Source organism: Anabas testudineus, chromosome 8 (genome assembly GCF_900324465.2).
Source record: "Anabas testudineus chromosome 8, fAnaTes1.2, whole genome shotgun sequence".
NCBI lineage: Eukaryota > Metazoa > Chordata > Actinopteri > Anabantiformes > Anabantidae > Anabas > Anabas testudineus.
Window position 1 is genome coordinate 164,424 of NC_046617.1, and position 23,646 is coordinate 188,069.

General features: G+C 40.2%; 1 protein-coding gene across 2 annotated transcripts in view; it reads right to left on the reverse strand.

The window, feature by feature from the left end:
• The window catches only part of sept12 (septin 12), a 72,528-nt gene that overhangs the window by 41,548 nt on the left and 7,334 nt on the right, over nt 1–23,646 (reverse strand). Inside the window, exon 2 of one of the 2 annotated variants that reach the window (XM_026344904.1) lies at nt 17,699–19,237. In XM_026344904.1, the coding sequence (XP_026200689.1) occupies nt 17,699–19,237 (1,539 nt within the window). Of the gene's footprint in view, nt 1–898; nt 981–17,698; nt 19,238–23,646 lie in introns of those variants that run through there. The other variant, XM_026344914.1, reaches the window with a different exon arrangement.

Genomic DNA, 23,646 nt, shown 5'->3' on the forward strand with positions numbered 1-23,646 from the left:
TTCTCACCACTGGTTCCATATAAAGTCTTGAATAGCCTAAAATTTGTAGTAGAGGGCTATCAGGATAAAGTTCTTCAAGCTCTCCGAGTTGGACGTTTGTATTCTCACATGTAGCTCACGAAGGTAATGTCTAGATATGTTCAGCACAGCAGTTCATATATGAAAGCAGCTCACGACTGCTTGGTTGATACACTGAGCTCCTCTCCGCATCCATTTATATACTACCATTGTTTGTTATTACTTTAGTGTCTTCTTTCTCCTTCAGTTGTGCCTCTTCTTTTCTCTCTCTGTACCTTTCTGTAGGTATCCTTACCCTTGGCTATATGTGTTCAGTGTGCAGTTTCCATCCAAGTCGGCTCTAGTTGTTTGACGTTGGCTTGGTCGATATAACAACCGACACATCAATGTGCCACACTGAACAATCCACATCGTCAGATGAAGGTACCCCATCATCACCATAAGCAGACTGACTGTACACATGGCCTTGCTACCACAAATGCTGTTTAAAATAGTCTCTAACAAATGCAAATTTCCCTCTCTTTGTGTACACTGCTGCAAACCTCTAATTGAGGTTACACAACCAACTTACTCCTACTAATACAATAACCAGTGTTCCACAGCCTAACCTAGCACCACAGTTAATAATTGTAATCATGACAAAATCTAAAAAGTTATGTTACAATGGTATCAATATATTCTGCTCTCTGCCAACATACAACTGATAAGCATGCAAACTAGTTCTCAAATGTGGCAGCCCTGTAACACTTTCAGCAGAGACCAGAAAGTGCTTGACTAACAGTGGAAAGCAGCACATGAAGAATAACCATGCTCATGTAACACAGAGGACTGAATTCCAGCTTTAACAGCTGAAAACAGGAAGGAGAGAGCTGTTCTTTACCTGGTGTGGAGACACAGCAGTCAGCAATGACACACATACAACTGGGCAGGATGTCGTTTAACTGCCTGTGTGTGTAGAGGGGCGTGGCATTGTGGTATGTGTGTGTATGTGTGTCAGAGGATGATGCATTTCCTAGCCTGTGGCCTGTTTCCTGGTCTTCGTCTTGCAACAGCATAGTCTTAGATGACAGTAATACTACATATTTCGTTCTCTGTTTTTTATCTGCACTTTTTGTGCACCTGTATCCATGTAGACATTGTACACGATAAATAGGGCAAAATTTAAACAGAAATTTTATAAATGGCAGTAAATCACCTCTTCCTCCACTTGTCCTGACAGAATTTAAAGCTGCATTAATATAGTTTTGGACACTTGGGGTTCATAGAAGAAGCTGCAAACCCCTGACATATTATCAGCTAATAGAGTTTTTATTGTGAATAGTGGGGAATTTACAGCCAGCAAACACTGAATTACATAATTACTTGTAGTGGTTTGGTGTCTACCTGATCAGTCCACTTCCTATATTTACTGTGTTTTTGAAATATTCTTCTATTTAGTTGCTAAATTCTCCACTATTGTCACCAGCGACTCTTTAACTGGGTCTGCTGTTCAATGTTATGCAGGTCGTGGACAGTAGATTTACTATTAACGTTGTACTGAACCAAATTTCCTGCTGCTCCTGGCAGCTAAGAAGCTCAAAGACTCCGTAGAGACACATAAAAAGGAAGTCCACTGATTTGACACATTACAGTCTATTTACAGGTACTACTGTTTATTTAAAGAGTTACATAAAGGCAGACCTGTGTAAAGTCTATTACTTGCTTCAAGTGATGTCACTTGAGGTACAGAATAAGTAAAGTTTTTTTTTAGCCAGTATGCATCGGGTGAAAGGTTACAGCAATCACACTCAACTGTTTTCTTGCATGTGCATGCAAGTGTTGTTTTAAAATGGGCTCAGATGGAAAATGTGAACGTGTAAGTCCAGACAGTAGTTAGCTTACATTTCTGTCACACAGAAAAAAGTACTACTTGCAGTTGTGCCTCTTCGTCATTGTGCCACATCTGCTGCAGTGATTTGAACATGTCCACTGTTGCCTGCCTACAAATGACACAGAGCTATCTGAAGGATACTAACAGGATACTGAGAGGTGACAGCATTCCTACGTCACCCACAATATATGATTCCCAGACACTTCACATTCCCATCCTACGCCTTCATCCTACACGACACACAAAAAACAGCTGCTCAATGAACTTTCTTGCCTGATATTCTGTGTAAAAATACAGACACCCAGAGATGGACCTATCCTATCATTCAATATAATATAACAAATCACTTCAGGTTTGTCACAGTGTTTCTTATAATTTACCAAACATTTACTAAACTTCGTTGGTTTCATTTCACTTTTCTTCTTCAGTATTTCCTTCTTTTTAATGTATGCTGTCTCATCTAGGCCTTCTGAGTGGACAAGTGAGAGGCTCTAGGAAGTTTTCTGCATTGATTTCAGGCTGTTCAATGTGCCACACAGTAAAATGTGTTGAGAGCATAGTGTAGTTTTAAGGAACAATGGTAAAAGTTGTCATCATGCCAACTTCATTGATTTGCATAGAATTATGATCAGTAAAACTGACTTTTCTGTCTTCTTTCTTCAGCGGTTGTACTTCTTCCACTTTGTCGCTCTCTTTTCTCCAGCCTTGGAAATGAATGTTTCTAGTGTGCAGTTGAAGTCAAGTTGTGTCAAGACTTGAAAAAGCACCCCTTGAATTTTACCTATTTACATTGAACTACAGTGGCAAGAAAAAGTATGGGCACCCTTTGGGATTATGTGGAGTTTTGCATTAATTGGTCATTGAATGTGCTCTGATCTTCATCTAACTCATAACAATAGAAAAACACAGTCTGCTGAAAATAATAGTACACAAACATTAGATGTTTTCATGTTTTTATTAAACATAACATGTAAACATTCACAGTGCAGGGTGGAAAAAGCCCAATGACTTCTCCAAGAGAACCACACCAATCAGTGTGATGATATTGGACGTGTTGCTGAAAGCTGTCCTGCCCTTTAAAAACACACACCAGTCTTGGGTTTACAAATGTTCAGCACTGTTGCCACTCTCCCTAGGCGTGGTCGTCCTAGGGAGACTGTTCAGATGACTGCAAGAGCACAGCGCAGAATGTTGAATGAGGTAAAGAAGAATCCTAGAGTGTCAGCTAAAGGCTTACAGAAATCTCTGGCACATGCTAACATTTTTGTTGACACATCTACAATAAGGAAAACATCAAACAAGAATGGAGTACATGGGAGGACACCACTGAAAAAAAACACAAAAAAAATATTGCAGCACGTTTGAAGTTTGCAAAAAAGCACCTGGATGTTCCACAGCACTACTGGCAAAATATTCTGTGGACATATGAAACCAAAATTGAGTTGTTTGGAAAAAACACACAACACTATGTGTGGAGAAAAAAAGGCACAGCACACCAACATCAAAACCTCATCTCCACTGTAAAACATGGCGGAGGGAGCATCATGGTTTGGGGCTGCTTTGCTGCCTCAGGGCCTGGATGGATTGTTGTCATTGATTGAAAAATGAATTCTAGAGTTTATCAAGACATTTTGCAGGAAAACGTAAGACCATCTGTCCGCCAACTGAAGCTCCACAGAGGATAGATGATGCAACAGGACAATAACCCAAAGCATACAAGTAATTCAACAAAAGAATAGCTTCAACAGAACAAAATACACCTTCTGGAGTGGCCCAGTCAGAGTCCTAACCTCAACCTTAAGAGAGTGATTCACACCAGACATCCCAAGAATATTGCTACACTGAAAAAGTTTGGTGAAGAGAAGTGGTCCTAAATTAATCGTTTTGCAGGTCTGATCTGCAACTACAGGAAACGTTTGGTTGAGGTTATTGCTGCCAAAGAAGGGTCAACCAGTTATTAAGTCCAAAGGTTCACATACTTTTTCCACCCTGCACTGTGAATGTTTACATGTTATTGTTAATAAAAACATGAAAACATATAATATTTGTGTACTATCATTTTAAGTAGACTGTGTTTTTCTATTGTTGTGAGTTAGATAAAGATCAGAGCACGTTTTATGACCCATTCATGCAAAACGCCACGTAATCCCAAAGTGTTCACACACTTTTTCTTGCCACTGTAAAAACCTATAGAGATGCATTTCTATGGTTTTATTGTAAATCCAACACTTCTGGATCTAAAACAGATAAATTGGTGAAACACATAAAAATAAGTTTTATGTTTTGTTTACTTTTTTTCCTTCTCTAAAATATATAAAAGGAAATAATAACTAAGGAGGTAAGCTGCTCTTACTGCTGTATGTGTACTACCTCACTGACCCTCATATCTAAATGCCAAATATCTAAATGTAAATTTGAACATTTACTTAGGGATACAACAGTTAGAAGACTAACTGTGACTGAGCCTGCAGGACATGAAGCATCCACTCCTTCAAGAGCTAATGCTCTACAGGCCTCAGTGCTTCCATCACGTGGAGAGAAAGTCCACCTGCATCATCTCTCTCTGACCAAAATACACACACACAGAAAGAGAGAGAGAGAGAGAAATGCCAGTGATTGCACCTGATATGTACTGAGGTGAATGAGAGGTGAAACATGTGGCATTTATGTAGACTATGTGTAAACTAAAACTAAGCTTTCACTCGCATCAACAGCAAGAACAAAGGCAGATAAAATAGGGATCGTCTTACACAAACCACTTCTCACTCTTAATGTTCTTGCTGATTTTGTCTACATAAGAAGATTTGTTTGTTTTCTTTGATGCAATACAGCACACAATGGCGAAATACACCAATGTGAAGGACACATAAAAAGTCTTAGTCATCTTAAACACAAATAGATGATTTCAGGGACGCAGGCCAACACCTGTATTACATGACTGATGAGTGATCATATTCCAGCCTATGTTTATCAGTCCATGTTCATACAATTGGTTGGCCTAGTGAGACACATGTTTACATGTATTTGCCCCCTTCAGATGAGACTTAATGATTTTAGTGGATTCTGATGTTCTCACTTACCTAAAATTACTGTTATCACTAATCACTTCTCACTAATCACTTCTCACTTTTTTCCATGTCAAAGAACCTTAAAAAGACAACAGCTTGAATTTGAATACACTTGCTGTGGATGTTCCACATACTGATGAATGTGCTTACATGTTTTTCAACTGCTAACAAGCATTAGTCAATACTGAAACTACTGCCTTTATATCTCTCCGCAGTTTGCATTACAAACATGTATTTCAGCAAAACAGTTAATCTCACCTCCAAAAGTCTTCCTCACCAACAAAACACATCAACAACAAAGCTCAACACTCCACAACACTGGCAGTAAGTCTCACTCAGGGAACCGAACACTGACACTTAGTACGCCGAACTGAACTTAGAACATTACACAAACTACATTTTATCTCGAAAGGTTTGAATGTTTTTGTTTTCCAGATAAGTCAGCATTTCATTATAGAATAAGATATTTGCACTTTACAGTGTGTTGTGATCTGAAATGTGGATTTGGTGAATTCTTACACCTTTAGTATTTGTAGCAACATTACATTTCACAAACTACTTTAACTACTATTTTGTGTTAATTACATAGTATTACATATTACTCTCCACTGAACAGTTACAACACATGCTGTACACTATTTTTTCATCTCTTCGTCTCTTATTTATAGGCATAGTTAAGCAACCGCAGTCACAAGTCTGGAGACAGGTCTGTAATTCTGTCATACAAAGTATATTCAAAATTGGATATCACATACCTGCATATTCAAACTCAGTTTCATAAGAAGCTAAAGCATATCCCAGCATGATTTTGACAAACAGAATTGATCATTCAAACTCTGCTGCAGGGATTAACCAAGCCAGGGGTAAAACAATTTAGTCACATAGCACACAAACCCTTCTAACTAGCCTTGGAATTAGAAGAAAGTGCATACTGATTGAAATATGTCAGGAAAACAATGTGGCAATTTGAGTGATCACATTCAGGAAACACATGGTGAATGTTGTGTCCATTGTTTTTCAGTTAGCGCGGCTGGTTAGTGTAGTGTAAATCCCAGCCATGGCCTTCCTCCAGAAGGGGTCCTTAGGCAAGACCTCCTCACGCTTACCCTGCCTACTATTGTACCCTACTTATAAGTTGCTTAGAAAAAAACAATTGCTAAATGTAAATGAATAACCCAGCTTTTAACTTGTCACTGCATACTTAGTTTTCATTGTTTTTGGGAGTTTGAGAGCGGGAACACAATATGCTATTTATTTGGTAATATTTGTTCCTTTGTGTGTGTACTCATGTCTCCATGTGCTTACTGTGTACACTGTGAGGGTTAGGCCTTCCCCTGGTCTAACGCACATGGAGGTGCATCATAAGAGGAAAATAAGATAACAGCTGTGCACCTCAAATAAGGTTGAGATGCTGCCCAATTATGTCAGAAAGTAAAAGTGTCGATCTGCCTAATCATAAGATCGTGGTTCGATTCCCGGCTGCCATGTCACATGCCAAAATGTCCTTGGGCAGGATACTGAACCGTGTGCTTGTATGGGTGAATGACATGCAGTGTAAAGCACTTTGAGTAGCAGTTAGCTAGAAAAGCGTTACATAAGTGCAGACCATTTACCATTTTATAGTCGAAGTTCATAACTGAAAACTGAGTGAACAGTTGATCATCATACAGAAGAGTTTCAAAATATATTGATAAAAGAGCACATTTTCAGACATTTTTGCGATGATAGTGGGGAACTCAGTTTTGCACATAAAAAACGTCAGAAGTAGCTATGAAACAACTGCAATAAGTGAGCTGAAGAAATAAGTCCAAACCCTAGTTTTCTCAAAGCCATCACAGAACTAACTGGTGTTAAGTCGGTTTCTCAGTTCTAAAAAATGACTGAAAGGTTCAGCTTTAATACCCATCATGTTTAGTCTGCCAGGCTTGGGATACGGAGAATGGATTAAGTCTGGGTATATCAGACATCATCAGACAGGCCGAGTGAATTTTCCAGCCATTTCCGATCAATTATATAACTGATCAACATAGCTGTCAAAGTAATAAAACAAAATGCTTAGCAGGAAAAAAATGTGCTCATTCTATGCTGACAGCGTAAAAACGTGCATTAACAGCAGGGTGTCACCGTTTCGGCCTGGCACCAGGCCAGCCTAGGATTTTCCTTCTTTCCCTCACTTCACTCTCCCTCTGGACTCCGCCCAGCAGCCCTTTCTCTCCCTCTGCTCGCAGCAATCAGCTGAACATTGGACTCACCTGTGCCCCCTTTCCGCTACAAAGCTCTCCTCAGCCCTTTCCCCTCTGTCAGTTCGTCGTCGCTCCCAACCTGTCTCCAGCGTCGTTCACCCACCTGTTTCCAGCCTGTTTTCCATGCCTGTTGCTAAACCTGCCTGTCCTCCTCAGCCCTGTCTGCTTCCCCCCCCTGGATTCCCTGGACTTCGTTCTCCCCTCTGAATTCTGGACATTATTACCTGTGTTTCCTGTGAGTGTTTTCCTGCCTTTGAGCAGTGGTTTTGCTTTGTACTTTGAGATCCTGATTTTCTACTTTCTTTTCAGCCATTTTGGTAGTTTTAAGTTGTTACTTTGTCCTCGTGTTTCTACCTGTTTTTGTAGTGTCGGTGACACCCGCCTTAGTTTCCCTGGTTTTTGTAGTGTTGCTTAATAAATCCTTTTTCAGTTCAGACCTGCCTTGTTCCCCTCCTTAATTTGTGACACAGGGTCTTTGTAAGGGTCAGGGAGTTGATCAGGCTGTATAGGAAAGCACACACTGCAAACAGACACACCCAGGACTTGGGTGATACACAGGGGTTTGTATGCAGCTAGCCCCTCAATGTTGACCTACAGGCACACACGCACACAAACACGAAAAGCAAACTTCTTATCCTGGCTATTTCCTCACAGTGAAGAGGTTTATGAGCTGTTGACAGAAGCACATAGGTAACTTCCTCTTTCGGCTTCTTCATAGGTCTTTGTATCTCTGTGTTTTTTTTTCCCCACTCTTTCCATTTGTCTTCCAACAGAAATACTAATACATCCTGGGAGTGTGTGTGCAAATGTACATCCCTGTATGACCAAGTTTGTTGAATGAAACTGTCACAGTTGTCAATTTGCTGTTTGCCCAGTGAGCTGGGTTGTGTCTAATGGAAACCAAACAACACACACCCACATTACACACACAGATTGGCTGCTTTCATCTACAACAGTTGGGTAAATTCAACCAATTTTCAAATCCCTTTGGATTCCTTGTGTAACCTTGAAGTGGAATATATAAGGTTTTATAGCTCCCACACCTTTTTTTTTTGTCACTAGTAATAAAGATAAACTAAAAAGTTCAAATTACTATCAGGGGCATAGTGTTTAGCTAATTTTGAATCTGATTTGAACTGGAATTTGCTGGACTATTGGTTGCTGCAACTGTGTTCCTCCTATAAAACAAAGGTGGCACTGTATGTGAGGAAATGGTTGAGAAGTTAAACAGTAAATTTGGAATTTGGAAAGTAACTTTCCCAAGAACTTTTGAAGTGCATGCTGTAGTCTTGGAGTGCATGGAGTTTGCTAAATTAATTTAGACACTTCACAGTAGCACTGTCATCTACTGCAGCTGTCCAAAAGAACAATTAAAAGCAAAATTATTAGCATATTAAAAGTAAGAAATTAAAATTTGAGATATTTCTTGTGTTCAAAAGACCTATCATTTGCTTTTGTGCAGTTTTAGTTTTAAATTAAAAAATGTAACATTGTGTTAATATAGAAGAGATGGTATGAGCCACCTGTAGGTTTGATGTGCTGCATTCAGGGACAGCACAGTTCCACAGCATGGAACTGGCTCCACTCAACTCAGTGGATAGTACTTTGTGAAAACACTGCAGACTACTGATTGTAGTCTGATTGACTACTGATAATGCTTTAGTCGCAGCACTGATTGACTGAATAGGTTAGAATCATGGTAGCAATAAGCATGATATTAGCTTTCATTGTTATGCTGACGAGACGGTTATGTTTTATCAAGACCAGATGAGATCAAACAGCTTAATAAAGTTGAATGTATAAAGGATATAAGAGACTGGATGCTAATTAATTTCCTTATGCTTAAACCTGATAAGACAGAAGTACTAGTCATAGGACCACATGCAACTAGAAGCAACATTTTAGATCACATTGTAACTCTAGAATGGCCTTACTATTCTGTTACATCTAGTGCAACAGGAAAAGACCTTGGTGCGATTCTAGATTCCAGTCTTTCATTTGAAGCTCATGTAGATAATATCACCAGGATATCTATCTTTCACCTCAGAAATATTGTCAAGATAAGGAATATTTTATCACTAAACCATGCAGAAGAATTAGTTCATGCTTTCATCACCTCTAGGTTGGACCACTGTAATGCCTTACTGTCTGGTTGTTCAACCAGGTGCATAAACAAGCATCAGTGAGTTCAGAATGCAGCAGCAAGGACCAGTAGATACGATCACATCACCCCTAACTTATCTTGATTTTAAATACTACTTTTGACATGTAAAGCATTAAATGGTCTCGCGCCGCAGTATCTGAGTGAACTGCTAGTGCCTTATGATCCGCTACCCCTACTTCGGTCAAAGGATGCAGGCTGCTTGTCAGTACCTCGTATTATGAAAACTACAGCTGGGGGCAGAGCTTTTTCTTACGAAGCCCCAAAGTTATGGAAAAGCCTTCCAAATAGTGTCAGGGAAACAGTGTTTAAGTCGAGGCTAAAAACCCATTTATTTAGTCAAGCATTTCTGTAAATAGATTTGCCTTAGGGAAAGACTATGGCACTATAGTGAACTGGTATGTTTAGATGCTGTCTTCCCCACTCTCACTGATCACTCAGGTTTGTTGACTGTGAAGTGACTGGCTGCTCTATATCCCAGGGAGCCCTGATGTCTGTGTTTTCTTCTGGCTCACCTTTTTAGTTAAGCTTTCATAGTTAGTCCTGCGGGAGTTCCTGCTTGCAGTCTACACTAAATATACATTCAACTCATACATTATGTGACTGTGATCATACCTAACTGTTATCTCTCCTCTTCTGCTCTCCCCTCTCCTCTTGCCACCGTCGCCCTCGGCTTGCTCATCAGGGACAATCTGATTATCATGATTCATTCACATTCACTGTTCATGTAAACTTCCATAGTTACTTTGATTGTGTAAAGCTGCTTTGAGACAATGTCGATTGTAAAAAGCGCTACACAAATAAAATTGAATTGAATTGAATTTAATCCACTTGGTTCACTTTGGTTCTACGTGACCAAGCCGACATTACTCTAACATAGCACTATGACATCATCAGTGTTATCCTTTCAGACTTGCCAGACTCCAGAGCTACAGAACTCATTATACAAATTTTTTTAACAGATTGAGTAGTCCTTCTTTTAAGTAGTAAGGCAATGTTAAAGTGTAAAAGCTGGTATGGGCTTTTTCCAAGTACACTCCAGGCTTACCAGTTAAAGAGTGAAGCCAGTTTGTCCTTTTAAATGTCTTAATTGAACCCAAGGAACAATCTTTATTTAAACAAAAGAGGTTATCTCACAAACATGTGCCTGTGTTCCAGCACCCATTGGACTCCTGCGCAGACACACACACACACACACACACACACACACAGTATATTATAAAATATGAACACACTGACTTCTACAGACACAGGGGTCTATTAAATATGAGTCAGGCTCTAAAGTGGTACTTGTAGCTTTACAGTTTCCTGTTTATGTGAAGTTAAGTACAGTACTGTGTGGGGCCACAACACTGGCCAGCAGCTGGATAACTTCTAAATGTTTAACAATTAGGATCACAGAGAGCACTTAGCACATATCTCACCAAAAGCTGCACCATCCTTTGCCTTTATTATTTCCAGACAGAATAACATGCACACTGTTTGAAAATCCTAGACCTGGTCTTGGAATATTAGGATAGTATAAAAAAACTCTAACTTACAAACAGTTATTGCCAAGTATATATATGCTGCTGTGGACACAAAACCACAAAACTGTATCTATGTGTAATAATAATAATATGCAATAAAAATAATACAAACGTTTAACCCAAGGTGCTGGTTCAGAGTTGGTTCAACTTGCAAATCATCTAAGAACTGGACTGCTTTTCCACTTGCTAGAGAGCCAGTAATTATGATCATCCATAGTTCTAGTTACTTAGTTGGTTGCAATAATCGTGCTCTAAGCCCTGATTCAAGCTCTTTTTTTTCCAAAGATTTGGTCCCAGTTTGGAACCAGTTTACCTGGCTGTGATCCGGTTCTTTGGCTCTTTGACAAAATAAAATACATGGTTTGAAATTAGGAACTGGCTCAAAACAAGCTGGTTCCCTTGATCTGGGTTGGTCCTGTTTGCTGACAATTAGTTAAAGAAAAGAACATTGCGACCCAGCAATCAGCAGCCGACCTTCTACAACTGCTCTGAACACGAATAGCCAACAAAAAGAGACACTGTCGGATTTAAGCTGCTATTTATTATAAAAACAATTAGTGAGGGCAGGACAGCCTGTTGATGTTTCTCGCAGCTCATTAAGTGGGTGTCTCTGATAGAATAATACTGGAGCACATTATAAATCATCAACTTTCCACTCAAAAGCTTTCCGTACGAAATCACACACACTGTGCCCACAAAGACATAAAGATGATTACGACAGAGCTAGGTATACTCGCCAACTGCTGACAACAACATTACTCCCTCTGTGGCACAAGAGAAAGATAACTCTCCTCCTTTCTCCGATTTTTTTCCCCTGTATTTGTATATTATATTTGTATATCCTGGACAAAACACCACTAAGATCACCATGAAGAGAACGAAGAACTCTCCAGTAATTCCTCTAAAAGCTTATTAAAAAGTAAATGTCATACAAGAAAATTTTCAAGCCGTTAAGTAACTTTTAGTTAAATCCAAATGGAAGAATGCAGCGTGTGTAAATTGTCCTACAGAAAGAAGTTCTCAAAAACTGAGTGGCCCTGCAAGAAGGGGACCAGTGAAGGAGGCGGGTGCCTGTGACTTCTCTGGTCAACAACTGTTGTCCATGTTCTTCACCAAAGAACGAAGGTTACGCTTTATGCGAGAGTGGCAAAGAGAAGAAAGCCTGTTCACTCACGATCTCCATGAAATCCAACTTGAACACTACAGAGATGAATTTGGGAAAACTGTGTTCAAAGTTAAGTGGGACCTATCTGCATCTACTAAATACTGACTTGAAGGGGGTGAATACTTAAGTAATAATATATTGTTTTTTTTTTTATCATTTTATTTAATTAAGATTATAAAGTTAATTTTTCACTTTGACATGAAAGTAAATATTTTAATAGTCACTGTGCATTAAATATTTTCACTGATTATAACTGTGTGATTATTTATCAGATAATTTCATCATTTATGCATTTTTATAGTACTGTACATTATGGAGGTCAAAATAATTAAGGAAAAATTGTCAAAATGGACACAAAAAGAAAAAAAAAGGAGGAAGGAAAGGGAAATGTATTATTATTATTATTGTTATTATTATTATTAATTAATAAGTGCAGTACTGCTCTGGCATTACATGTTTCCTCTGATGTACATTTCCCTTCCTTCCTGCTTATTAATTAATAAGTGCAGACCAAGGCAAAGCATGGGAAGAAACTGCATACAAAATAATAATGAAAGCATTATTCTTGCTGTTTACATTACTACATGCAAAAACCATCCCACTTAAAGTGCTTTGAAGACATCAGCTTATAATACTGCGTATCAGTATATATTCTTAATGACTCACATTACTTTTCACTACGGGGTTCTATAGCTCTTCTCTACTCTTTGACACTGTCATGTGCATATGACCATACAAAGCACATCTGAGACTGCAGTTTTGTTAGACAGGGTTAGCTCAGTAGCTGCAGAGAGCTCAAAGGACTGTTCTCACCGCTCTTGCTTTTAATTGGACAAGCCCAAGGGGTTTTTGTTAGGATAACTGAACAGATTGAAAACAAATTCAAGTCAAGACACCTGCAGCTTCTTTACATAACACACATACACACATACGTAACCCCACACTCACAATCCCCCACCCCATGTCAATTAAACACACACACTCACACACGCACACACACACCAGAAATCCCCTCATTCCATCACACATGGCTGCAGTGAGTCAGATACATCCGTGACCTGTGTTTTTCTGACCTTTCTCAACACCACTGGGACATGTATTAACCATCCTCTTAGCAGGAAAACAGCAACACAGCTAATATGTGTGAAACAAGAGACATGTCGACAGTTTTGCAAAACAGGGAAGAGTGTTTCCTCTGTACTGTCTCCTTCATGTCCTCTACACCCACCACAAACGGGCTCTGCTAGGCTTGCATCTGAATACTGTCACTACTTTGAAAGAGAGGCATGGAATATTCCCAACACAACAGTGTGACGAATTTACCTACGGAACGTGAACAGCTGTTCACTTTATACAACAGCTATACAGGAAGACACAATGTGATGAACAGCTGCATAGTCTCACAGCATGTATTCATTTACACTGCTATTAAGCTAGTAGTTTTAATAGTGTACTCAGTGAGGTGCTTCAATGATTCCATGCAGCTTGTGGGGATTTTATTTCTTTCTTCTTCTTCCTTTTTTTCAAGTAAATCTTTAAATATATTTAACAGACAAAATAAATCTCTTAGTCTTGTCTTCGTGATTTATGCACAGAACTTCAATTCATATGGCTAGCAAAAGCATGAAGTAACACAAACCTTTCATCAAGTTTCAACCCATCCTCATTATGATGGCAACAAATACTGACATTTTGTCAAGCATCTTTGCATCTAATACAAAAATTAAAGACATTTGTTTGAGCTACACATGCATTTCAATTAAATCAGACATTAACCCACCCAGTATTTGACAAATGCTTTGAGCTTGAAATGGACAAAAGTAATAATAAAGAAAAATGTAATAAAAATTAACTCGTGAAAATTAGACATTGCTTTTGAGTTGTAGTTTAACAGAACTATTTAAAAAAACTAATAAAACTGACCTGGACAAAAATGATGGTAGCCTTGGAAAAGATGAAAATAATTTGATCATGGGAACACACAACTAAAGTCTGTTCTGTAATTAGCAGTCAGACTGCCTATTTAAAGGGTGAAAGGTAGTCATTGTGCTGTTTGGTATGATATTGTGTAGCATACTGAACATAGACCACAGAGAGCTTGAAAAAAATAAAAGCAGCTTAATGTTCCTTTGACCACAGTCATATTATTCAGAGGTTTAAGGTGCATAGGACTGTAGCCAATTGATGACAAATTGATTAGACAGATCATAGAAATGATAAGAGCCTAGAACAACTTCCAAAGAGATTAGAGGTGAATTCCAAGGTCAGAATACATTTTTTAAAGAGAATTTAATTACATCTGACTCAAATGCTCACTTGGACTCATATATAAATGTATTAGAATATGAGGCTGGAAATACATGCAAACTACAGTGTCACTGGATGGTGGAGGCATTGAATTGCAACTGCAATGCTGTTATTCCTTAATTGTTGAATGGAAACGGCTGTGTCATGGAGCATCTTTAATGGGACTATCGGAAGAACTTAGTACATTTCAGGAATAATGTTCGCAGTCAACCATCTGAATCTTCAGTATTTTATTGTCCACAGAGATGTTGATTCATGTGACTTATGTGTGCACCAGCTGTAAGACTAAGTATACGCAATGATCAGTGTGGCTGTGGCTCAATAGGTAGAGCAGTTGACTGCCAATCATAGGATTAGTGGTTCGATTCCCGGCTGCCACGTCACATGCCAAAGTGTCCTTGGGCAAGATACTGAACCCCTAGTTGCCCCCGGTGAGTCAGGTCAGCTGCATAGCAGCTCTGCCATCGGTGTGTGCTTGTGTGTGTGAATGGGTGAATGAGATGCAGTGTAAAGCGCTTTGAGTGCCTGCTAGGTAGAAAAGCGCTATATAAGTGCGGACCATTTACCATCAGTGTGACTCATCACCATGGCGGTTTTGTGAAATGCTGAAGCCCTTAAAAGCTTTTAATCCACCATGTGATGATTGATGGGGTTTTGATATACTGACTCTAACCTTTACCTACTCAGTCATCCCTCTTCACTATCTTGCCTTTTTTCTCTCCATATTTAAAATAGAAGTTACTATTAGAGACTCTTCTCTGTGTTAGGACACTTTCACAAAGTGAGGTCATTGTTACTGACCCTCACTTCTAAGTCTAAGTCTGTCACCAGTGTCTTCATTGCTGAATGTCCTGAGATGTGTGTGGCTAAATGTGTGTTCATATAACAAGCATAAACAGGGAGGGTGAGCTAATCTTATCTGGTGCAGGAAACACATTTCAGGACCTTGAACCAAACAACTGGACAGGAAGCTGGGTTCTAATCTGAGCTGATGGGAAGGACAAACTAGCGAGCTGAAACAGCAACAAACACAACCAGAGAGGAGGTTCCCTTACAGAAGGATCCGGTTTCCTTTATCTATAGCATTTGTATGAGCTGGATCACCCAACCTAAGGCAGATGAGCATACTAGACTTCAAGAAATATGATACTTCTTATCATTTTTTATCATAAGAGGACCTATCACTTTGTTTGTGTGCAGGTTTTACATTAAGAATGTAACATTGGGTTTAGCATGTGAGTAATATATTATGAATCAGTGCACAAATAAACAGCTCAGTGATCCCACGATGGTGGAATGAGCTGCCAAACTCTGCACGCTCAGCCACCTCACTTGCAAAAAACTGCTGAAAAGAGAACTCTTCCACATCCTTCTTTACACTTAAAAAAAATAAAAAACTTTTCTGCTCTCTTGTACTTACATCTCTTGAAACAGAAACACTTTTTAATAGCACTTAGCTCTGATGTTTTTCTCCTTGACTTAGATTTTGTTTGCTTGCCTTGTTCCTCACTTGTAAGTAATGATGGTGGTGGCTGTGATTTGGACCCTGCAGGGTGATGTTAGCAAATAATGAGGAATGCAGAAACAATGAAGAAACGAGATATGGGAAACTGAAGAGATAAGAATCATTTTCCAAGGTGGAGAAGATATGGACATAAGAAGAAGACATGGACAGAAAATAACCTGAGGGTTTTGGGAAACAAAGAGTACAATAATAATTTGTATTCAGCACATGGCAATACACAGGAGTAATTGCTATAGTTAAATTACTGACAAGACAAAACTAAACACCCACATCAGTGTGAGTTTGACTTGACCAGGCTCAACAGTTGCTGGTTCATTATCCTTTGCTTTCTTCCAATGCCTGACTTTTCTTTTCCTCTGTGTGTTTCTCTAAGAGCAGAGGAAGGGAGTAGAGGAAAAGGCCCTGGGGCCACGTTTTTGTTTTCATGCTTTTTATGGGAAACAAACCATTTGAGTAAAGTACTGGATAGAGCAAAACAATCATTAGACTGTGAACACCAATTACCACACATTAGTGTGTTATTTACCCTGTGAACATATTGTACTCTGACAACACTGTTGCCAATGCTCAGGATGAGAGAATATTCTCATCTTAACACCCAGGTCTTCTTGTTATATAAAATCAAAATGGGCAAAACAATATGCATTGAGACAGAGAAAAGTTGACTTATCAGAGGAAGCAGGAGGAGTCTTTGGGGGTGGACGAGTCCCTGCATCAGTGTGTTGGTGGGTTTGAAATAGACAGGTATGCTGTGTTTTCTAAAAATCATTTTCAGCTTCTCTGAAACCCGAGATCTGAATGCTGTGTTTGACTCACATCATCCACTACAACACAAACAAGAGGCATCAGGACCCTGAACCATAAAGCGCAAAACATCCCCACCTCCACAGAAGCCCTACTAAGGGGAGACAGGCATCTCAAGACCGCTCTCAAGACATGTGCATAACAAGTCAACATCCTGTTCCAGTAAAAGAACAACGGAAAAGCCAGAGTCCAAGGTCCAATGCAAAAACCTTGGCAATACTTCTTTGAATTAATGAAATTACACCTTACTACGCAAAAAAAAAATGTTTTACAGTTGGTGCAGATCAGCTGTAGTAGGTAGACTAGAGCTAAGCTAGGCTAACTAAACTTTGCAGAAAAGCAGACACAGCCCTTGCCTTTTTACAGCTATTACCATTCCCAGGAATACTAAGTTTATGCTGAACTTCTACAAGGTCCAGGTCGACCAGGCAGGGTCTCTCCCACAAACACAACTATGTACAAAAAGTACATAAAACCAATAAAGACACATGAAATAGTAATTAAAACACATTCAACACTTCAACACCACATAATGCACCCAGCTCACAGCACTAGCCACAAGCAACAGATCAATCATCAAGATTTCTGACATAATTCTGATAATTTATGTATATTAGTCAGTAATAGAGAATGTCTTTCGTTCTTGGTTTGGTGAGACCTCAGAGTAATTATTTTGAATATAATGATCCATTATGTGAAGATGTTTTGTTTGGTCATGCTTTGCTGTGTGAATTTTTTGCTATTTACACGTTAACTTTTGTGTATGTGTATGATATTTCTCTCAGTGTTGTGGTCCTGTCGAGTGCTCATAAAAAAAGACGATGAAGGTTTACAACATGCAAATGCTGACTACACACAAAAGACACCTAAAACAGTTATTTGCCAAGACTGACATCTCATAACTCACAGGCACAGACAAATGAATGAAATGTGAAATCACTCATTGTTATCTAGTTTAGAGAAAGACAGCAAATGCTACTTCTTAAGCACTTTCAAAAAAGGACTTACCTTCTTCTTTCTTCTGTTTCCTTAAGGGCATGGACAATGTCTCAGCAGGACACCCAACTGCAGGTGACAAATGATCTTTTCTTTGGACTTCAGGGGGCTGGGTAATTGCTGCTTGGGTTGTAACAATGGCAGACCGGGAGAAGGAGGCAATCCTCTGTAAGATTGAGCCTACACTATCAATAGCATAACTTGTGCCATCCTCTACTGGTCGAATCATTCTGGGGCTCGAATGGCTGTAAGGGCTGTTTGGAAGGAGCTGGACAGTTTGGGGCCCTGAGAGAATCCCCAGCTGGGGGCTCTGAGGTGGATAGAGGGGCACTGGGGAGCCACTCTTCTCTGGAACAGGAATGGATCCCTGCAAGTGAGTTGGAGAATGTGGGGACAAGGTCAAAAAGGGATGGTGGAGGGAGAATGGTGGGGTGTCAGAAGAACTCTCCAGACTGCTGTGGGAAGATGAAGGGCTGGCTGAGGTGGATGGTAGGCTGGTGTGAAGGTGGCTTCCTGTGCTTCTTGGAGTAGGCTTAGGAGGGTTAGGGCTCATGGATCTTCCTTGTGACTTGGTGGGAGGGGTGGTTGAACAGATGCTTACCAAGCTGTCCAGATCCAAGGGAAACTTGTTGAGACGCTGTATCTCTTTGGCCCTTGGCTGGGGAAAACTAATAACATGGGGATCTTGCTGCTGGCAGTTTTTGGAGCCATTGTAGCCCTCCACCTCAGATGAAGTGTCATTATGAAGATGATCATTCCAGTTGGAATCAGGATTGGCATACTGAATTCCTGGAGAAATCCTGCCACCATGTCTTTGCATATCCACCATTCCTCCTCCTCCATCACAAACCCTGAGGTCTAAGCTGGGCATAGAGCCATGGTTCACTTCCTGAGGCCCTGGAACACCCAGAATCCTTTCAGGTCCCTGTTCCATCTCTGAATGAAAAACACTCCCATGGGAGGAGAATTTCTTCAGGCTGGGGGAGTTTTGCAAATTGACACCTCCTATGTGCTGCTGTGGTATCTGGGGCTGCATTCGGTGGTACCCCCCTTGAGATGGAGGGCTAGAATATGACCCTATCTTGGTAAGATAGGGTACACCTCCAAACCCTCCTGAATATTCAAGGCTGGATGTTGAGCTGTGAAGGCTGTCATTATCACTGCCTGGTCCAGATGCCAAGGAATAATTATTAGGGTTTAACCTGCTCTGAAAGGATGCAGCTCTGGTCACAGAGGAGCCACTGTTATGGATGGCTGGCTTGTTTATGGTTCCTCGGTTAAAAGATAGGCTGCTGACTACTGTACGCGACTTGAAAACTGGACTGGGATTGGAACTCAGGCTAATGCAGGAGCGGTGGGCTGCAGAGCCCAGGCTGTTGTTGTTGAAGGCTAATGAAGGGGATTGGCCACCTCCCCCACAACCTACACTGGCTATGCTGTGGTTGAGGTAGAAATGGGAGGAAGAGGGGGAAACGGGGGTGGAGATAGGGGAAGCTGAGGAGAAGGATGGTACGTCGTCCACATCTTCAATGTCGAAAGATCTCTTCAACGCTGCAGGCAGAAAGAAACAATATACATGTTAAATAATAACATGCCTCTGTTCTAACATCTAAACAGTCCATCTAGACAAAAGTTATATTCACATCTTTTGAAGTCCATGTGGACTCAGTTGGAATAAAAACACATACATTGTCAGACAATATTGTATATCTCCAAAAATCTTTTATACGTCCAATATCAGTCATTAACATGTCTCTTCCTAAAATGCTGCTACTCTTTCATGTACGAACTTGCTTCCACTTTGAGTTAATTACAACCTGTATGATCATCTGATTGATTGCCCTTCTTGACTAATGGACTTACTGTATTTTTTGTGATGTCACCATCAGGTCAAAGAATCCAACATAGCGAATATTGTACCCAAGTCCAGAGCTATTAAATCTATATCTGTACTTCTTTTTAGACCATCATCCAGTTAAGCAACTAAAGCTAGGAATCATACAGCTGTTACAACACATAATACAGTAATTGTATAAATAGAAATGTGTGTAATGTGCTCACAAACATCACATAAAATCTCTCCCATCCTCTCTTGGATTCTTGGCCCTGAATTATGTTAGCCTCTTGGGTTTGTGTGTATAGGAACAGTGTCAATTTCCTCTGTTGCTCTCTCTCTCTCTCACACACACACACACACACACAGAGACACACACACACTCTCTCTCTCTCTTCTTTCGGTGAACACACATAAAGGCTAGATTGAGGTTATAGCTGTAGTCAAGATGTCCAGTGGGGTTTTCAGTTACAAAAAACAACCACTGCAATGTGACACACCATGAGAATGAATGGGTGGGTGGTATGCAGGAGGAGGGAGAAGTGAAAACTAAGATGTCATCCAGAGTGATCCACAGCTGCAACCTGCTTCATTTGGAGGAATTTGCACCTAAGCATCTCTTTGATAGTATAATCACAACAACATCACTAAATATTTAGAATACAATTATTTTTCCCATCAATCAATGTGTGATCAAAGTAGTTTCACTACACGATGAAGGCCAGTTTACTGTCAGTTTGTATTTCTCAATCTGTTTGACGAATATAATGAAGTCATGGCCCAGAGAACTGAAAGCCAGAGCTACAAACATAAAACCACTGCAGCACAAATAGCAGCACATTCACACTTGAGAAATAATATTTTGGTGATATTTTTTATTACAAATGGCAAACATACTCTAGCAAAAATATGCATAGTTACTTTTCATGGATTTGACTGAGGAAATTAAAAGAAAATAAAAACACTATATAAAGAAAAGTTTGGGAACCCTACGTAGATTATCAGTGATATTCATAACAGGGCCATTCCAAAGTGTTCAGCTTGCATCTTTGGACTTTTGAGCAGTTCTCTCCAAGAGTTTATTTGGTCTTCCAGATCCCATCTTGACCTTCACAGCTCTCCTAAAGTGACATCTCTTAATTTCTCCTGCAAATGTAGACTAAAACTCTTGGTGATTTGGACTGTTGGTTGGACGCAACATTTGATGCCTTGAACTGATTTTTGTCAATTTATAAACTAAAATATGAAGTGGTGTAAAAAAATATCAATTGAAGATGATCTATGGCAGCCCAAACATCTAACTTGTTTTATTTTCTAACAGAGGAACTAGTGGCTTACAGCCTCTGAAGGCTCCAGGCAGGCTGGGGTGGGTTGTGTGTATATATCTTTTTGGGTGTGTATGTGTGTTGGGGGGAAGGAGGGGAGGGGTGGTTCACCTGGGTTTGCAGAGACTGCAAGTGTGAACCTGCCCTCCTTACGAAAGATAAAGAGTCTAGGTATCAGGTAATTGCTGGCACCTTGTCACATGCTGGGGAAATAATTATGGTGGCAGGGGTGCACCTCATTTCCACTCTGTTCTACCTGTGGGTGTTTTTGTGTGTGTTCAGCCCCACTCCCTCTGTTCTCACAGATCATAATCCTCTCCTGTTACACAATTCCCCTTCTATCTGATAAAGGGAGATGCCCAAACTTTCTCTATGTCTCTCTCTTTTACACATACACACAGAGGCCAGTACACACCAAAGCATACTCTTCTCACTGCGTTTCAGGGGTAGACTGTATATGCATGTGTGAGGCACCCTTAGATGGCTAGTGCAGGTTAGTTCACTGGAAAATATGTATGGGTGTTAGTAAAGGGTTGAGTGATTAGTGGTCCACCCACAGCATTAGTGGAATGGTTATTTATACATACAGTGGCAAGAAAATTTGGAATTTTATGGTTTTCTGCATAATTTGTTATTAAATGTACTCTGATCTTCATCTAACTCACAACAATAGAAAAACACAGTCTGCTGAAAATGATACTACACAAACATTATATGTTTTCATGTTTTTATTGAACATAACATGGAAACATTCACAGCGCAGGGTGGAAAAAGTATGTGAACCTCTAGCCTAATGACTTCTCCAAGAGCTAATTGGAGCCAGGAGTGAGCCAACCTTGAGTCCAATCAGTGTGATGATATTGGATGTGTTGCTGAAAGCTGTCCTGCCCTTTAAAAACTCACACCAGTTTTGGGTTTACTGGTTTCAAGAAGCACTGCCTGATATGAACCCTGCCTCGCAGAAAAGAGCTCTCAGAAGACCTACGATCAAGAAGAAAAAAAGTATCTCCAAAAGCCTTGATGTTCATGTGTCCACAGTAAGACAGACTGTCTACAAATGGAGAAAGTTCAGCATGTACATGGGAGGACACCACGCAAAAGAGCACCTGGATGTTCCACAGCACTACTGGCAAAATATTCTGTGGACAGATGAAACCAAAATTGAGTTGTTTGGAAAAAATACACAACACTATGTGTGGAGAAAAAAAGGCACAGCACACCAACATCAAAACCCCATCCCCACTGTAAAACATGGCGGAGGGAGCATCATAGTTTGGGGCTGCTTTGCTGCCTCAGGGCCTGGACGGATTGTTGTCATTGATCAACCATGAAATTCCAAAAGGTTTACAAAGTTTTTCTTGCCACTGTACATACATACATACAACCACACACAGACACACACACACACACACACACACACACACACACACACACACACACACACACACACACACACACACATAGAGTGGGTACGGAAAGTATTCAGACCCCCTTAAATTTTTCACTCTTTGTTATATTGCAGCCATTTGCTAAAATCATTTAAGTTAATTTTTTTCCTCATTAATGTACACACAGCACCACATATTGACAGAAAAACACAGAATTTTTGAAATTTTTGCTGATTTATTAAAAAAGAAAAACTGACATAGCACATGGTCTTAAGTATTCATACCCTTTGCTGTAACACTCATATATTTAACTAAGGTGCTGTCTATTTCTTCTGATGATCCTTGAGATGGTTCTACAGCTCTATTTGAGTCCAGCTGTCTATGATTATACTGATTGGACTTGATTAGGAAAGCCACACACCTGTCTATATAAGACCTTACTGTTCACAGTGCATGTCAGAGCAAATGAGAATCATGAGGTCAAAGGAACTGCCTGAAGAGCTCAGAGACTGAATTGTGGCAAGGTACAGATCTGGCCAAGGTTACAAAAAATTTTCTGCTGCACCTAAGGTTCCTAAGAGCACAGTAGCCTCCATAATCCTTAATCAGAAGACGTTTGGGATGACCAGAACCCTTCCAACAAACTGAGCTATCGGGGGAAAAGAGCCTTTGTGAGAGAGGTAAAGAAGAACCCAAAGATCACTGTGGCTGAGCTCCAGAGATGCAGTTGGGAGATGGGAGAAAGTTGTAGAAAGTCAACCATCACTGCAGCCCTCCACCAGTCGGGGCTTTATGGCAGAGTGGCCCGACGAAAGCCTCTCCTCAGTGCAAGACACATGAAAGCCTGCATGGAGTTTGCTAAAAAACACCTGAAGGACTCCAAGATGGTGAGACATAAGATTCTCTGGTCTGATGAGACCAAGATAGAACCTTTTGGCCTTAATTCTAAGAGGTATGTTTGGAGAAAACCAGGTACTGCTCATCACCTGTCTAATACAGTCTCAACAGCGAAGCATGGTTGTGGCAGCATCATGCTGTGGTTGTGTTTTTCAGCTGCAGGGACAGGACGACTGGTTGCAATCGAGGGAAAGATGAATGCGGCCAAGTACAGGGATATCCTGGACGAAAACCTTCTCTAGAGTGCTTAGGACCTCAGACTGGGCTGAAGGTTCACCTTCCAACAAGACAATGACCCTAAGCACACAGCTAAAATAACGAAGGAGTGGCTTCACAACAACTCTGTGACTGTTCTTGAATGGCCCAGCCAGAGCCCTGACTTAAAACTTGTTGCATCTTTCCCAAAAAGACTCATGGCTGTATTGAAAGGTGCTTCTACTAAATACTGAGCAAAGGGTCTGAATATTTATTACCATGTGCTATTTCAGTTTTTCTTTTTAAATAAATCTGCAAAAA